At 39.8% G+C, this 18,431-nt stretch overlaps 3 protein-coding genes across 9 annotated transcripts in view; 1 reads left to right on the top strand and 2 right to left on the bottom strand.

Moving 5' to 3' along the window:
• LOC121899857 (capping protein, Arp2/3 and myosin-I linker protein 3-like) overlaps positions 1-18,431 on the top strand; it is a 44,753-nt gene that overhangs the window by 532 nt on the left and 25,790 nt on the right. For 2 of the 7 annotated variants that reach the window (XM_042415593.1, XM_042415600.1), the window contains exons 2-5: positions 8,832-8,912; positions 14,060-14,245; positions 15,852-15,907; positions 17,099-17,445. In XM_042415593.1, coding sequence (XP_042271527.1) covers positions 17,388-17,445 — 58 coding nt within the window. In that variant the 5' untranslated portion in view covers positions 8,832-8,912; positions 14,060-14,245; positions 15,852-15,907; positions 17,099-17,387. Of the gene's footprint in view, positions 1-3,135; positions 3,237-8,831; positions 8,913-10,979; positions 11,004-12,997; positions 13,081-14,059; positions 14,246-14,283; positions 14,360-15,851; positions 15,908-17,098; positions 17,446-18,431 lie in introns of those variants that run through there. The other 5 variants (XM_042415596.1, XM_042415597.1, XM_042415595.1 and 2 more) reach the window with 5 other exon arrangements.
• LOC121899860 (GTPase IMAP family member 8-like) lies at positions 1,158-8,816 on the bottom strand. The gene is made up of 5 exons (XM_042415603.1): positions 6,121-8,816; positions 4,295-4,993; positions 2,560-3,342; positions 2,305-2,463; positions 1,158-2,215 (listed from the first exon to the last, which is right to left on the bottom strand). Exons 1-5 carry the CDS (start codon positions 6,953-6,955, stop codon positions 2,007-2,009), a joined length of 2,685 nt encoding a protein of 894 aa, XP_042271537.1. The 5' UTR covers positions 6,956-8,816; the 3' UTR covers positions 1,158-2,006.
• Positions 10,034-15,722, bottom strand: LOC121899859 (low affinity immunoglobulin gamma Fc region receptor II-like). Its single transcript, XM_042415602.1, has 8 exons — positions 15,530-15,722; positions 14,490-14,528; positions 14,110-14,409; positions 12,772-13,074; positions 12,324-12,596; positions 12,184-12,225; positions 11,147-11,231; positions 10,034-11,007 (listed from the first exon to the last, which is right to left on the bottom strand). Exons 1-8 carry the CDS (start codon positions 15,558-15,560, stop codon positions 10,845-10,847), a joined length of 1,236 nt encoding a protein of 411 aa, XP_042271536.1. The 5' UTR covers positions 15,561-15,722; the 3' UTR covers positions 10,034-10,844.

The raw sequence follows: 18,431 nt of genomic DNA, 5'->3' as shown, positions 1-18,431 counted from the left end.
AGCATGTATTTTGGATTAATAAATTTAAAAAAATGCAGTACAGAAAGCCAAGTGTATTTTGAAGGTAGTTTCAAAACAGTTACATTGTTTTTCCACCGGTGACGACAAATGCTGAAGAAACAAATCGAAAGAATATTTATCAAAAAGTTTTTTATGTCATGTGTCTATGTAAAACAAACAAACAAACAAACATCGGCCAATATATAGTCGTCCAACTTTTTTGAACTCTCAAATAATGCCCACAAAATTGCAGTACCAATCAGGTCTTGTGCAAAAACACCAAAAAGTGAAGAAAAAAAATTCAAATCTCAGCAGCACATCTTTGTTCATAATGACAGGAGTATGTAAAGTTTGTTCCTTAAGCCTGCAGAGTGGATAGAAAGTTAGAAAGTAGATAGAAAGGTCATTGAAACTGTTCACAGCAGGAACCTGTGGATGATCAAGGCATCGTATGTGGAAAACAACCTTGCTTTTGACTTTTTCAAATGTAAGTTTTTTGCGAACAAGCCTCTGAGTACATTGTATTGCACGTCCAAGAAGTAAAATAAGCATTACATCTCTCTTTGTAACCAAATTATATTCTTTATAAATCTGTGCTTGGAAACAGATTTATGTATTGATCTGACATCAACATGAGTTTTCAGAGGTGTATACATATCTCTTTTGTTGAATACAACAAAACAACAGTCAGGTGCCTATATGAACACTGAAAGAGGTTTTCCTCATTGTAATCATTCCTCCTGTTCATACTGGCTATTAAAAGATCCCCTTCAAATGTGCTTTCAGTGTAAGTGATGGGGACCAAAATCCACAGTGTGTCCACACAGTCCTTTTGTGCAAAAATGCAATTAAAAGTTGATCTGAAGCTTATATGAGACTTCAGTAGTCTGAGTTAGTCATATCAAGTGGATATCTGCCACATTAACAGTCAAATTCCCTCTTTGTGTTTCCTCAGACAGTGTTTCCCTGTTGAGCTGCGATGGAAATATAGTAACAAAAAGAGGGACATCTGGGTATAAAGTCTATTGCCATATGAAAAATACATTTAAGCTGAAGACAAAACAGACAAATGCAGTATCCAGGCTCCAAAAGCTTTTAAAATAAAAAAAACATTGTATTTTTATTAATTAAGATGAAATATTTTTTTAATTGTTGAACCATTTACAATCGACAAGTCATACATTATCTTCATAAGTAATAATAAATACATTAGTTTTTAGTGCTATAACAGAAGTAGAAACAGAAGTACAGAAGTAGAAGAAGCAGGGCCTGGCTCCATCTAATAAAGTCCCATGACATACTCAACTGATATTTTAATTTCAAAAAGCAAAGAAGTTGTAGTTTTTGTATCACTGAGCCTGACTCCACACCTCATGTGACCTTTTACTAGTTTAGTGAGGTGGAGTTTATTCTTTGTGGAAAACTCCAAAGGTTGAATTGCAAAGATTCAATCTTTCCTTTTGAAAAAGGAAAATAAAATACATTATGTGATACACTTTATCATCACAGTGGGGAAATACTTTACTCTCACATGAATACAAATCCAGTGAGCTGCTTCCAGACTGTCTTCCCTGCACCCTGCATCACTATCTGTGGCATATAAAATAAAGCAATCACATCAAATAACAAACATGGGATTAAAAACACAAAACCAATATATATTATAAACCCTCCATTAAAAACATGACTGAAGGACTTGCCTGACACAGTTGATAAGCTTAATGAAACAATATAAGCTTAATAAAAGCAGTATTGGATTCCAATACATTGTACAAATGTTCATAATCAATACTCTTTCACTTCCGCACCAAGATTTATCCTCCAGGTCCAGAGATCAAACTGACTCAGCCTTACATTCATAAGCTCTGTTCTCCAACTTTACTGCCCCCTCATATTATGATTTCATGATATTGATTCTTCCATTATGTTTAATTTAGGCCTACCCTGAGTGCAAATTCTGCCCTGCTACAATGCATTTTTATTACATACACTTCTGTTGAGATGATTCATTCAGCAATATCAGCTTCCCCGTCGCAGTCAAACTCATCGTGTGGTAGCACAGATCTGTATCCTGAGGAGTTGATGGTCAGCTCATTCTCTACATTTGTGCCGATCTGAAGTGTGGACAGCCAACCCAGAACTCTATCAAAGTTACTGGTTGACATTTTCCTGGTTGAAGACTCAGCGATGGATGGTGCTTTACTGTCTCCGCTAACTGTGAATTAAACAAAACACAAATTGACTGTGACATTATGCTAAGTACTATTATGAATGCTAGAGAATATAATATCATTTTTTATTTACAGCTAGGGAGCAAGATGTCCATGCTGCTCCGAAGAAGGACTGTGGATTTCATAATTTCCTTATCCAGCTTTTCAATTTCCTGAGTCAATTTTGCATCTATGTTTTCCTCCTTCTTCCTTTGACCAATTCCCTTTGCTTTGATTTTGGCCATGTCACCAACTAGCAAAGGATAATCAAGACAAAGGATTAAAACAATAGAATATTTATGCAATGAAAACAGCAAAAGTTTCATCCCCATCACAGCGTAATACTCACTCAGTGACTTTGGTTTGGTACTTGTCACTTGTATTCCCCTGATGTCAGCTTGCAGCTCGAGGAGTTTTTCCTTGAAGCCCATCATCAGCTCCAGCTCTCTCCTCCTGTACTCCTGCTCCAGTCGTTGCTTCAATACATGTTTGAGCTGCCGCCTCCTGATCTTCTCCTCAATCCTCAGGTGGATGTCATTCATGTCAGGGCAGAAGAGCCGGCCGCTGTTCCCTGACACCATTTCCTCTATCTTCTCAAACAGCTCGGTAACCTCACTCATATCTGTTTTCCTCATATTGTTCAGGACATGGTATCTGTTCTCACACTTGTCCACCAACCACTGGAGAGCAGTGTGCTCCCTCTCAATGTGCTCCTCTATGGATCTATCTGCCAGTTTGTCTCCGTATGTGAACAGAACCATGGCATGTTTCCATACACCAGCATCAAAGAGGTTCATGTGTTCCTCCAGGGCGACCTGCTGAACTTCTCTGAATGTCATGTCCAAGGGAACAACCAGCAGAACAACGTGAACCCCTAACGGGCTCAGCGTCAAACCTCTGACAATTTCTTTGTCAATCTCTTCAGTGCAGCGGGACAGCTCCTTCCACCAGCCCGGGGTGTCGATCACTGTGATCAGTCTGCCAGCAACGTCCGCCTCTCCTATCTGACACTGCTCACTCTTACAGGTAGCGAACACTTCTTTGCGCAGGAGGTTATTACCTGTTGCACTCTTTCCAAATGTCTTTTGACCAAGCATCACAATCCTCAGCTCTTGTAACTTATTTCTGGAACCTGAGAAGAAAACAGCTGTCATTACAAGGTGAAACACACAAAATAATAAGCATTCGATTTCAAACTGTTATCCAAGCCCAGTAGCCCTGCAGTAAATAACAATTTGATAAACTTTATAATGATTGATTCAAGTTATAGTTTATGGCATTTGTTCAGTAATAAACCTACAGTTTAGAATATCAAAAGCAGCTGACACAAGTGAGTCACTTGTGTCAACATTTCAGTCCTGAACATGTGATAACAGCAAGTTTTACTAAAAGAGGTACTTTGTATCACATGCTGTGGGCAACAAACACACTTTGAGAGGCTGCTCTGTCAGAAATCCAACCACAGAGCAACTTGTACATCTGCTTGCAGCACACCCAAACAAACTGAGAGGATTCAACGCATCATGTTGTTTTGATGAAGTAGCTTACAAATTAATTGAATGTTACTGATAATATTCCAGCTATAAATAGTATCAAAAAGGACCCATACTGAATTATGAGGCCGATACAGATATAAATATTTGAATTTTATATATTGTTATTTGAATCCAATAACAATATATCAGCATATATAAATACTGATAGATCTGTGATTAGCTAAAATCTGCTAAAATATTGTCAAATATTGTTAATATTGCCATGTTTTCAGTTGAGCTAATACTAATAAATTTAACAAAGGGGATCAGTGGTCACAAGTAGACTGTCATCAACACCAATTTAACACTGAAATGGGGTAATTACTTAATAACCCTTCACAACATGGCCTTAGAAATGTCCATCGATCACCTCTAACAGTCTCAAGAAAAGCTGAACATTATGAGCTTCACCATATTGGTATTTATTGCAGGGCTGTTGTATTGTGTTGTATTTCTGTAATTATGTGGTAGCTGCTAGTGTGGAGAGTAGTGTGACAGTACCAGGCTAATTTACTTGAGACACTAATGCTAGATGACTCTGGACCATACCTCTGAGGGTTTTTCTTTTGGCCTTAACTTGACTTTGCCTCAGTCTTGCTCCTTCTTCCACTCTTTTTCTTCTCTCCACAATGGTCAAAAGGATCTGCTCATCTGGAACAAAGTGCTCCCAACCATTTTCAGCTACAGTACCGGTGATTTTCTCTACCAGCTCTGTGATCTGAGTACCATCATCTGCATTCTTGTTATCAATGACATGATATCTGTTACCACATTGATCCACCAGAGACTGTAAGGCTTCTCCCTCGCCCTCAATGTACTCCTCTATGGTGTTTGATCCCAGCCAGTCCCCTCTGGTGAAAACTACAGTGGTGTGTCTCCACACTCCTTCTCCGAGAAGATTCATGTGTGTTGTCACTGCATCTAAGTGTTTGGCATTGAAGGATGCATCTGCGTCTATCACCAACAGGAAGACGTGGGGCCCAGGGGGGCACAGGAACATGCTGCGCATTACTTCCTCTTTGATCATTTCTGGAGTGTCAAACACTGGGAAGCCTTTCCACCAACCTGGTGTGTCAACAAGAGTTATTTCAGTTTTACCCACAACACCTCTCCGGGCCACCGAGTGTGCTGTTCTTCTTCCATCCTCTTGCTCTTTGATTCCTACAATGGCGTTCCCTATGGAGGTTTTCCCAACACTTCGACTTCCCAAGAGAATCACCTGGAGTTTTGGGATGGACTTCATTTCTTCTGTTATCAGACAAAACAAAGCTTGATTAATCATAGACCTTACAATAACTCATGCAAACTACCGATGAATACAGGGAGCCTTACTAATGGTAAAGCGACTAATTAAATCATATTTAATTGGACAATGAAAACATGTAAATAAATAAATAATAATCAAATTAACAAATGGAAAAGTAAATTGGGAACAAATTGAAGTCCTCTTAATTGCCCTTTTATAACTTCAGTCAGTTATTGTATCACATCAAGTTAAATTGAATTGTCAAAATAGATTAAAAAAAGATATCTTAATTAATCTATTTTAATTAATGTATTCATAGATTATACTCACCCCTTTGATTATTTGTCAATGGTGGCTAGACTCATTTTTACTGTCCTATTGAATATCAATTACTTTTATAAACTGATTTACTTTTTTATGGATTAATTTCTTCATTTTCAAACTCTTTTATTAATCTTTCATTTCTATATTTTCCAATTGTTTGTCCCTTAATAAATTCTTAGTTGCTATCTATAAGATTTGCCCAGGTCCTCCACATACAGTATGAAATGCTTAAATGAATAGTTTGATATTTTTGGAAACTCAGCTTATTTGCTTTCATGTCCCGAATCAGATGATAAGATCACTGTCATGCTTAGTTTAGCAGGAAGACTTGAAACATGGGGAGGTAGTGAGCCAGGTTCTTTCCAGAGGTAACAAAATCCTCCCACCAGCACCTGTAAAGCTTACTAACATGATATGTGTCTTTCTTTAATCCATAAAAGGAGTTATGTGCTGGACTATTTCTCGACCAGGACCAGTTGCCAGATAACCAGTAGAGACTCCAGGAAGTTACTGGTCCTGTAAAATGGCGAATTGTTGTTTTTACACTTTGTGTTTTGTACAGATTTTAAAAAATGAGATGTAACATGTTAATTAATGCGCTTCAGAGGTGCTGGTAGGAGGATTTTGTTACCGTCAGACAGTAGTAATAAAGTGTGTTGTATCGATCTTCTCATCTAACTTTCACTAAGAAAGCAAATACGGATATATCCCAAATTGTCAAAGTATTCCTTTAAGCTGTAAACAATTATGTGAGAACATATACTACAGGAAGTGTTTGTTTGAGTTCACCCACTGTCACATTTACCTGGAATGAGTGCTTTCACTTTCTGTCTTTGCTCCTCGGCCTTCCTCCGTCTCTTTTCTGCCTTTTCAGCCACCTCTCGCTGCTTCTCTTTAATGATATAAAAAGTCTGTTCATCCAACTCGTAGTAACCGCCGTTGTTGTTCCACACCATCTCATCTATCTTCTCCAGCAGCTGTGTGACCTGAGATGAGTTACTCTTCTTGTTATTAAACACGTGGTACCTGTTGTTGCACCTTTCGATTAACCACTTCAGTGCGTCTCCCTCGCTCTCGATGTGCTGCACTATCGTTTTCTCCCCAAGGAAATCCCCACAGGTGAACAGCACCATGGTGTATCTCCAAACTCGCTGCCCCAGCAGCTTCATGTGCTCCTCAACAGTCCTCCTCTGCTCCACAGAGAAAGCACAGTCAATGGGAATAACAAGGAGGAAAGCGTTTGGTCCAGGCGGACACTTTGAGGCACTGAGTTTGAATCTTTGTTTCTCCCCCTCTGGTATCTCTGTAAGGGAGAGGGAGCTGCTCCATCCTGGAACATCAACCACAGTGAGCTTCCTCCCCTCGACCACCTCATGTCTCCCTTCACACTGAGTTGTTCGTGTTCGGCCACACTCAAACCTTTCCTTTCTAAGTATGGTGTTGCCAGACGAGCTTTTGCCAGCCCATCTCCCACCAATCAGGACGAGCCTGATCTCAGCCAGGGTGATGCCCTCTTTCTCCCCTAAAAGACAAAGGACAAAATGGCAGTTAATATTTGGACCAAATACCAGAAATGAAGACAAATTGTCATGTTTTATACAACTTTGTGAAACAGAGTCTTTGGCTTGATGATAATGCATCTTGCAGTGATCATAGAAACTTACATAAAAGGAGGTCAGTAAATTTTCTCAAACTGAGGAGGAGAATATAATCTGTCAGTTCAAGTGAGAGAATCACCAGAACTGGAGTGACAAGGTTATCACACCAGATGCCTCTGCCGCTTTAGATGACTGACAGAAGAGGGATGCTTTGGCAAACTTGTGCTGACCCTCGGGGATTATGTGGCAGAGATATTTTTATCTTTATTAATGCCTTTCATTTGAGAGACGGAGTGTGAAGAATAACAGTAACGTGAAACAAAACCGAAAACAGTGAAACATTTTTAGAATGACCCTGAACCAAAACAAATCATTTAAAGGCAAAATGAAAAGAAGCTAAAGGGAAAAAAGATATCAGCTGAGAATGACACATCACCTCCCACTGTCACTTGTTCTGGGAGATTTGTGATAAAAAGATGCAACTCAAACAAAACAATGACTAAAGAAAATGGGCTTGTATTCTTCTTTTTTTGTGGTATCTTTCTTTCTTCAAACTTGATTTGGTTCTATGTTTAGAGGCTGTATTTTGTGGTAGTATTACATATTATTATATTGAACTACAGGACATTATAATGAAAGAAGTTCATAGGAGTTCAGAATATTTTGTCCACCTCATTTAAATATACAGAGGAGCCAAAATATTCTTAAACTCATCTACACCACAAATTACAGCTTCAGAAGTTACCATAGAGTAAAATTTGCAGTGTCAACAACAAATAAAAATTATAAATTTGAAGTAGCATATATGCAAGACTTTTGTATTGGCTTGCAAAGCAATGTAGAGGTGTTTCTGTTTTTCTCATCTCTCATGGTTACAGGAAACCGTTGGGGTGGAGTTTACCTTTAAGGAAGGTGATTATCTTGATAACCTGATGGGAATCACATGTTCCTGATGTATTTACTGGTAAACAAGAATCAGGTCTAGCTCGTTTTATTTGGCATTGATCTACAGATTATGAGTTCAAATTAATTTTTATTGTCATGTATATTAAAAATATAATAAAATACTTGTGCTCTGGCTCTCTCCGCCTTAACACAAAAGACACATTATCCCAAAACAGCAAAAAAAAAACCACTACAGACCTGCATAGACTATGTACACAGTGCATTCTTATGTATACCTTTTAAACACAATATACAGAATACAATAACAACAATGTGAAGTGCATATGGTTGCGTCAGCTGTTCAGCAACCTGACTGCCTGTGGAAAGAAGCTACTGACCACCAGGTGGTTTGTGTGATTTGATGCTCCAGTAAAAAATTTTTAGACGGAAGGAGTGAGCACAGAACATGAGCAGGGTGGTTTTGTTTTATTGACATTTAGAGATTTGTTACAATGGCACCATATGGTTAGATCTTCCACTTCCCTCCTATATCCCTCTTATCACTGTCTCTCGTTAGACCAATCACTGTGGTGTCATCTACAAATTTATGATGCTGTTGTTGTCAAATTTGACCACACAGTCGTGTACATTCTGTTGGGCTGTTGTTCTGAAAGTGGATACAGACTGCTAAATATCATTAAAAATCATTATTTGACCGACTTACATGTGACATACATGAGAAATGACAATGAAAGGTAAAGTGAATGTCTACATGTCGTTGACTATTGCTGCAACAAGCTGATTTTATCCCAAAACAGATCTGCATGTTGCACGGAGCAATACATAATATGAACATTATAAACAATATATGTTAGAAAATGTAAATGTATACAATACATCTTCCATTTGTTTTAAATAGGACACTTAAGGTTTACATTGTTGCAGCTCAAAGCACTTTAAACTATGCAGCAACCAATTTATCTTCAACTTTACTGCTTGATTAACTCACCAAGATTGTTTTCCATTTTTCCAGTCCTCTCTTTTTGAAGCCAAGTACCAACTGAACAAACCTCCTGAGGGGTCTGCAGTCAGTGTGGATGAATTCTGTCCTCAGGTAAACATATTTTAAGAAAAACAGGAACTCAGGAACATTTTACTTGACCATCCTTACTGAACAGTTTCGACTGTATGCAGTGAGTCAACAAAGCAACCATGGAAAGGTATGTCAGTGGTCTAACTGGTTTACTCACATTGTTGAAGAACTGAGAGCTTGATTGAACATGTGAACTTTGTATGCTGAAGAAAATAACCCATCAACTACAGGTAATAACTAAAGTCTGCAGAGGATATCATTATTTGAAAACCTTTCTTGTTTGTTTGTTTATGCAGGGCTGAGAAAAAATCATAATAGCATTAAAGACAAAGTTCTAAGCTGAAAGCAAGTACAGTAGAAGAAACCTTTGCTTCTGTATTTCTTGCAGGAAGGTTCCAGCTCCCATGTCAACACTACTCACATTTCCTTAAGTAAATGCATTTTTTATAAGACTGAACTCTGTCTGGGTCCCTTTAGTGATGTTATTGCAGAGGGCAGCAGGTTTTCTTTCGGCATGTCTTGTTATACTGAAGCACTGCTGTATTCACTTTAATCTCTGTCCTGACCAAAGCTCTGTCACCTCTCTATGCCAAAGCATATCTTTGGGAGACCAATAATTCTCTTTAAACCTGAAAGGCATTTTCCTACACAATTTTGGCAGACTGACTGTGTCTGCATGCATAATTTAGATGGCGCTAGATCATTATATGTTCTTTGTTGAACATACTTGTCTCTGCACACTGACTTATACTACTTATTGTAAGAGTCCCTCCAGTGAAGTCCTCATAGATAAAGAAGTGCTCCCACTGACAGCCAAGATTTAGAACATGATCAGAAATTAGTAGATTTGTTTTTATCTTAAATTTGCTGCTCACCATAATGAAAAAAGGGAGAAAATAAGTCATTCTAATCAGGTTCCTTTTCAGCCTTCAAGGCAATAAAATGAGAAAAAAAACTACATGGAAGCACTTAGGAATGAACTTAAAGGTCCAGAGTGTTGAATTTAGTGGGATCTAGTGGAATGGACTTGGTTTAAATGGAATATAATATTCATTAGTGTGTTTTAATTAGTGTATAATCATCTGAAAATAAGAATCGTTGTGTTTTTGTTACCTTAGAATGAGCCTAGAATGAGTGGGTCCTCTTCCATGGGGGCTGCCATGTTTCTACAGTAGCCCGGAATAGACAAACCAAACACTGGTTCTCGAGTGGGCCTTTGGCGTTTTTCGCAAGTTTCGCTGCTACCATAGGTTCTCCTACACGCTTGGAATGGGAGGGGGAGGGGTATTCAGTTGGTTGCAATCTGTAACCTCACCTCTAGATGCCACTAAATTCTACAAACTGTACCTTTAATGGAAACAAAAGATATACTGCATGTGGTATGCATATGTATTTATTTTACAGTAATGCACTTCATTTAAATTAAGACAATACATTATATTCAAAGATGAGTCATACAGTGCATCATGTCATCATAATTATCCTGACAGACATACAGTATAATGAGTTTGGGTCTCTGCAAGAAATGGCATCATTTAAATCCAGATCCTAAATTAGCATCCAGTGAATTGTAAAATTATAAACTAGTCTTTCAATCAGCCAACTCAAGTGGAATAGATGACTATCTGCTTGCAGAATGTACACAGACCTCATCACTCCCCATAAGGACACCCCCTAAGTTCAGCACAGCAAAGATTGGGGAGTGACGATAATAACTGAGGAAGGTAGAAACATAGCCTACAGGTTGATGCTCAGGCTGAGTTGAGGATTATAAAAGCAAGCGATTGCAGCAATTACAAGAGTTTTCTGGTGAGCAGTGCAGCAGCAGGAATAAGCAAAGGTTGATGCAATGAGTGGAGTACGTCATGTTAGAGGCAGTACACTTAAATTATCTGCCTGAATTAACTCACAGGCTTCACTCCATTTAGTATTTTCTCAGGTTAGAAGGACTCTTTATGTGCCAGGATATAACTGCCTATCTAGCAGATTGGACATCTCCATCCAGGACAAGTCCCACTGCACTTCTGTCACATCCTGCTTGGTCGCAGGAAGCTCCATTGCTGGGAGATCCTCTTTGGAAACGGGCCAACAACTACGGGTGCAAAGCATCTGGTACCTTCACACAAATACAATCATCAGTGAACCATTAGCTCAACAATCTGCTTGGCTTGTGATCCATGCCAGGATATTTGCAGACATGCATACGTTCAAAAAGTGAGAAGTGAGCTTAAGGTTTTATAGATTCTGCAACTGACCTGTAGCGACAAACTAGCCAAACAGCTAGAAGTGTGAGGAACAGAAGCACAATCCCACATGAAACTATGATCCATTTCCAGGAGCCTGATGGAAAGAACAAGTCATTTTTTTTAGATGTGTCAGATTCAGATAGAAACAGGGTTGTAACACAAGAGGAGGTTACAGACAGATTTAGCACAATTATATTTTACCTCTTTTTGTTTAGGCAAGATTTTTTAAAGACTGTTTTATACTAAATGACAGCACTACACCACAGAAATATCACAAACAGAGTATTCATCAACTACAAACTTCTATGTATGTATCGCTCTGATTTTGCTCAACAGGAACAAAATAGATTTCAGTAATCAGTAACTGATTCCAAGTGATTTTAGTGCTTTGCGGTGAAAAGGCCTGTGTATTAAAACCAAGCTACATTTGGCTGAAAATCAAGGGCTTTTTAGACATGACAGTGAGATGAACTGTAGTCAGTGACTGTAGTGTCATGTGTCACATATTAAAACGTGCACATGTAGAAATCAATTCAGTGCATTAAATGTTGCTACATATCAGTGTGTGAAAAAAAACAGAATATTCCTAGCAAATGTAGCCCAAAACTACCAAACAAGGTTTAATGGGTTACATTCCTTGGTGTCACTTTCTAATAAAGCATGCTTTGGTTTTTATATCCATCAAAATAGTTTTCTTAATAACTTTTCATCAAAATCCCTCCAATGGACAGTTGATCTAATTTCCCTCTTTAAAAAAGCTGCAGAAAATCTGAACCAAATTCCATTTATTAACAACCTTTTAATTGTGCATCCAGACTTATTAGAAAACGAATGATCCATGACCCGACTTTCTCACTTTCTTGTAAGATAATTGAGTCCAGAGCTTAAGAGTTAATACGTTGTTAATAAAGGGATATTGGTCTGCATGCGCTGTAACCTAGTTAGACTTATTAGAAAGTGTTATTCTCCTCTTTACTTGTAATCATTGAGTACTCCATACAAAACAAGTGAATGAATGTATTAACAACATGAAATCACAAGCTTACCCTCAGTGGATGCTGCTGTCCCATCTGTTGATGTTGAGTTGCCTAAAAGACATAACAAGTTACATCTTTCAGTGATCCACTTTCACTGATGCTGAACAAAATTATCATTATTATCATTAAATGAAGGCCAGATAGCTGACCTCGATCACGTCTTACTGATAACCAGCTCTCAGGGCTCTCCATCTTTCTGCCCTTGGACACACACTTGTAGAAACCTTCGTCTGCCTTTGTCACATTCTCAATAGTCATCTTTGTTACTCTGTCTGAACTGACAGAACTGTTAGTGACAATTTCTGCACCGTTTCTGAAGAAGGTTGTTTTACTGTGGATGCCTGTCCAGTGCTGACAGTATAAGACGACTTTATCACCCTCTGATACGGGGAAGGCAGGAGACTTCAAGATGATGGAGCCATCTGTGAGACAAGATAGACATGATTAACGGACAAACTGCTTCACTATAACTCCTCGGTTCTTATATTTGTTTCAATTACATTCCTCACTGTCTGTTTGGACCATATTTTGCTTTCTTTTGTATTTTCTCTCCTAGTTTCTCCGGTGTCTTCAACACCACGATTACACAAGACTCACAGCTTACTGTGATGTTGACTGCATTGCTGCGGCCCTCAGCACCCTCACACCAGTACAATCCACTGGTTCCACTGTCAGCAGTGAAGACACATGCGTCAGACTTGTCTGCACTAACAGCCCCCCCTAGTGGTGAACACCGGTCAGTGTTAAAGTCTCCGGTCCTCGCTCTATGGCCCTCAGGAAACCGCTTCAGCATCCAGCCTGAGGAGTTAGTCTGAGACACAGGGCACTGCACAGTGAAACGCTCCCCTCTGAAGATCTGTTGGGTGCTGGGAGTCAATGTTAGTGAGGGAGGGGGCAGCTCTGGAGGTGAGAGATGGATGTAGAGAGGGAGAACAAGATAAGAACGTAAGAAGAAGACAATTAGAGATGCATCAATTGACAAATAGTTCCATATCTAATTTTTACCCATCCATCTTATAACTGTAAATGCACTGGATATTCTGTGTCTGGCTGCAGACTAATAGGTCACATGCTGCTATATATTTGTGTAAATTTGCATATAATCACACCAATATATGTTTATATTATTGCAGTAACTGTCTTTATTGCAGCAGAATGCAGTAGTGAGAGATGAAGAACACATTGCACTCAGTAGCACTGTTTAAAAAAGCAGAGATTGTACACTGTATACTGAGATATCAGGTACTGTACAGTGCTGCTTGACCTGTGGATAAACTTGTTTTTTTATGCTCTGCAAATCATTTTTTTTAAATTAGTAGTTATGCTTTTGTTTTAAAATGAGCCAGCATATCTATATTTAGACTTGTTTCTGAATAAGCTGCATGATATACTGTTAAAGGTACAGTAGTTATTAGATTGACCCAGAACACATTTTTGTGTTTTTGTGTGCTGTACAATAACCAAGTTAGATATGTGTGTGATATAGTTTGTTTATATTAGACTCAATACTTAACCAGCAAATATTGTGATAATTTTGGCTGTGGGGATTACAGCAATCATGCTAATTAAATGCAACAATGAATAATAAATTACGTCAATAATGAATAAGTAATATATATTCTTACAGTTGCTAAACACAGCATTTAGATATTAAAAGCACTGCTTAAAATGTATAAATACTCAGTTTAATCACATAGATGATTTTTACACACTTCTGAGTGAGGGTTACAGTTAACCAGTGACCTAGAATAGGTCAGTGGTTGTCATAATTGTAAATTTTGAGGTCAATCTTATGTAACCGTAGCTGCATATGTGTTACTCAGTCATTTGTCCTGGACTACACAAAGTAACCTCTCCACCCTCGTGTGTTGTCATGTGCATGTAGGAGAAATCTGATGCCACCCTGCAGAGGTTGTATCTGCTGCTGCTGCTCACCTGACACATTGAGCTTGGCCGGCTGGCTGAGGAGCACTGTGGTGGTGTTGCTGCCCCGACTCTCCGCTTGGCACCAGTAGCTGCTAGCGTCCTCCCTCGTTACCGCGGTGATGGAGTAGCTGTCACCAGAGACCAGGTGCCTGGGGTTCGGGGTCTGAGCAGAGTGTGGTTTGTGCATGAACCAGCGGTAGCGCCACACAAAACTGGAGTTTGACTCCACAGCACACTGCAACAACACGCACTCACCAAGGTAGATGTTTGACCCCAATGGCCACACAGACACACTGACCTTCAAAACCTCTGCAGGAAGACAGAAACTCTTTTTTGTCATGCTTCTGCTAAATATCCTGGAAGAGTGTGTGTATGTGTGCATGTCTTACCTTTAGATGTAGCAACTTGGAGAACAAATGCTGCCCCACCTGAAACAGAGGGAAATTATTTTACCCAAACACATTCAAAACACTCATCCCTTCATGTCCTTGTTATACCACAGCTTGTTCCTGCCACATCTATGGCATTGTAGGTATGTTATGTCAACAATCAGACGTAAAGTGTATGAACATGAGCACCACTGGCAGCTCAGATGGTTTGTTCCCTAATGGCAGCATGCCAAATAGTCAGTCATGGTCCACTGCTGATTTTGGAGCTTCTGGATTATATAACCAAGACAATATATATAACATGAATCTGTGCAGGCGGATTTAATACATCCAACAATTTGTTTCTGTAAGACAAAAACATAGTCCCTTGTTCTGCTGAGATGTTGCTATGAAAACACATTAACCATCCAAGTCACATTCTTTACATAACACACAGTCATAGTACTGCCACACACTGTGACAGAGGAGAGCTTCTTATTCCTTAATGAGACTGTTTAGACGGTTATCATCCCCATGGGAACAGAAGGAATGTACACACATTTGCTGCATTTTCCTGTCAGATACCCCCATACTGTACATACACACATACGGTTAATGTAACATGCAGTTTTGAACATAACTCATGGACAGAATAGCCAACACAACGATTTGGCAGCCCTCTCCAAATCATTTCCATTGGCCCTTTTGAGATTCTGGCTGGTGCAGATCATTTTAATTCAGCACTGTCTGAAACTCCCAGCTGCAGGCTAACAGCCCAGTACAATTTATAACCCTGCATACTGTACCATACTGATATCTGCATCAAATAAGAGGTTACAGCTTTGGGTCTAAGTCAGCAGCGCTCTGACAGCTGAATGCAGATGCTTCTTAAAATAGCTGGACTCAGTTTTGTCCACCAGTAAAGAACTTTTTAAAAAATTAAAACACACAGATTTTTCTAAAAGTCCTCTGATAGAGGTCTGTCTGAATTCAGTCATTTAATAGTAAACAAATAGAGGCAGGTGTGTGTCAGTCAATCAGGTTTTATCTGTGATACTCACCCAGCAGTGAGGAGATAAGGATGATGTTCATTCTGTCGAGGATTGAATGCCCAAAATTAGATGACGTGCAGACACACTCCACAAAAAAAGTGTTTACAAAAAAGAGGAAGTGACAATAATATTGATTTTAAGATACCTAGGACTTAAAACGAAGTATATTTTCAGTCCAGTTTTGTTTTCCACAGCATTTCTATTTTTTAAGGCTATGAGACAGAGAATAATAGTATCTGTTCTGAGGAGTTTTGGCCAGGCTATTAGACAGCAAACACCCCAAACAGAGATGGTCATCTTGGTGGAGACATTTCCTTCCTCTGTCATTCAGTTAACAGGCGGAGCCATCAGACAGCAAAACACAGGGATGGACAGAAAGGCAGAGAGGTGAAGATCCCAAAAACTTAAGTTCATAATTTATTATCATTTCTAAACAAAATTTTTCTGTGCAAATGTGAATTTTTTTCTCTTTTGTTCTGTTCCAAATAGTGATGCTGTTGTTTTTTTGTATCCTGCCAATGCTGAAATCCAGTCCTGCATTTTCCCAGTTTTATTTATACATTTCTACTTGCTCAGGCTGTTGGTTTGTCTTTTGTTATTGCTCTATGTATGTCCTACTTTCCTTTCTCATACCCAATGCTCGCTGACGTTGATGCTTATTTTCTCTTTGGGGAGCAATATGTTTTATTTAATTTAATCCAATCAGTTGCAAACAGATTATGTATTTGGTAAATAAAATGAGGGAAATCTTACCCCCCAGTCAATTATTTTTTTACTACTTTTTTCTGTAGGACAATGAATGCTGCAAGCCCTAGAATTACTGCTAGAAAGCAAATGTTTCCCATCATAATCTGTGGTGTTTCAGTCAACTTTTCACAGCCAAACTACAGTGTATTTTCTCTGTAATTTAAAGCACAAGTTCACAATTTTTCAAGTCTGTCTTAAAATGATAGTCAGGTGCTCAAATGAACATTGAAACAGGGTTTTCTTGCCAGAATCACTCCTGTTCATACTGGCTATTAGAAGATCCCCTCATAATGCACTTACAATGTAAGTGATGGGGGCCCAAAATCCACAGTCCTCCTTCTGTGCAAAAAATGTATTTAAAAGTTTATCTGAAGCTAATATGAAGCTTCAGTCATCCAAACGAGTCCAATCAAGTAGATATTTTTCAATCTTATGGTCTTTTTAGTGCCAAAGTTCCTCTTTTTGTTACTATCAGCTCAACAGGGAAACACTGTCTGAGGAAACACAAAGAGGGAGATGCTAATTAGACTGTAAATGTGGCAGATATCCGCTTGGTATGACTAAGTCAGTCTACTGAAGCCTCATATAAGCTTCAGAACAACTTTTAAATGCATCTTTGCACAAAATGACTGTGTGGACACACTGTGGATTTCTTCCCCCATCACTTACATTTGAAGGGGATCTTTTAGTAGCCAGTATGAACAGGAGGAATGATTACAATGAGGAAAACCTCTTTCAGTGTTCATATGGGCACCTGGCTGTTGTTTTAAGACAGACCTGAAAAACTGTGAACCTATCCTTTAAGCCTGCATGTGCTCTGTGCTTTCACAGGTAACCACGGCTGCCTCATTATCACTCAGTGATCTCCGCCTCCTCATCCCTCCCTCCACCTCCCTGTCCCTCCCTCCACCTCCCGTGGCTCCCAAATCCAGCCTCCCAACATCCATAGGGTTTCTTCCGGGAAGCGCGTCGGGCTGTCGGATGCTCTGCTGGAATGCCTGCCAGAGAGACCACCGTTTTTGTCCATTTCTGAAAGAGAGAGAGGGAGAGAGGGAGAGAGCCATTGGGGAGGAGGTGAAGAAGAGGAGGAGGGGGGTGGCCATAGGAGAGAGGAACAGACATGGCTACTAAAGAGATCGCTGCATATGGTTTCGTGAGTGTGAGCAAGGATATCACAGGTGGGTAAAGACAGCTGCTTGGTTATTTTGCTCCCTGTCTTGCTGCGGGCTGTAACCGCGGTCGCCCCCGGCGTGCGTGCGCTCAGGCTCGGGATGCTTTTCCTCCGCGCGTCTGGCGGAGGCTGCGACCGAACAGACGCATTGGATGATTGTTATGAGCTACACCTTTACATATTGTCCTAAAGCTTTCCGGGGCGCCCTTTTCCCTTCTCTGTGCATGTGAATTAGTTAATGTGCAGATGAATTATTTACAGTATGGGAGAAACATTCCTTGCTTTAAATATGCCCCTCGGGGAGGATCAGGTAATAAAAACCCCAGCCGTAGGCCAGAGAGGAAAAGGGGCGTTGTGAAGATAATGATGTGCACTCGTGGGTCTGTTAGCGTTTTGCTCCCTGTACGTTTTTTTTTTAACCAACACACCTATTTAAGAGTATGTTTTTCCTCTGTAAACCGGAACCCCTGAGTGTTTTATCTTTGTTTTTCTGCAGCCATATCAGCCAGAGCCTTGTGGTGACTGTGCGCGTGCGTGCGTGCGTGCGAAAGTGAAGAGACGGGGACTGATAAAGGCAGATGTTCACCGTATCTTGCCAACAAAAAATGCACGAGCGAAACAAACCTAGTGCGACAGAATGCACAAATATTTGTTCCTTTTTTCTCAAACAGCAACAGCTTACACATGTCAAAGTCAAAGCACAGCCGCGAATTGAATATCACCGACGCTCGCGCCCGCAACGCACGCGCAAAAAGACAGAGACACACACACAGACACCCACTCCACACATGCTCAGGGTAGCAGGGACTCTGCTGCTGTGTTAATTACTCCTAATGCCTCTATTAGGCGCACTGTGATGATTAATCCAGTGGAATCCCTGCCTCTTGATTCAGTCACCTGCTGGGCACTGCACCGCCTCTTCCTGCCATGCCTGCACTTACTGATTGACAGGAGGAGCACCGGGGCCACCGGGGCCCTGGTGGCCTACAGGCC

This window comes from Thunnus maccoyii, chromosome 7 (genome assembly GCF_910596095.1).
Source record: "Thunnus maccoyii chromosome 7, fThuMac1.1, whole genome shotgun sequence".
Taxonomy (NCBI): domain Eukaryota; kingdom Metazoa; phylum Chordata; class Actinopteri; order Scombriformes; family Scombridae; genus Thunnus; species Thunnus maccoyii.
The sequence above is the reverse complement of the archived record's forward strand: the minus strand, read 5'-3'. Positions and strand labels throughout refer to the sequence as shown.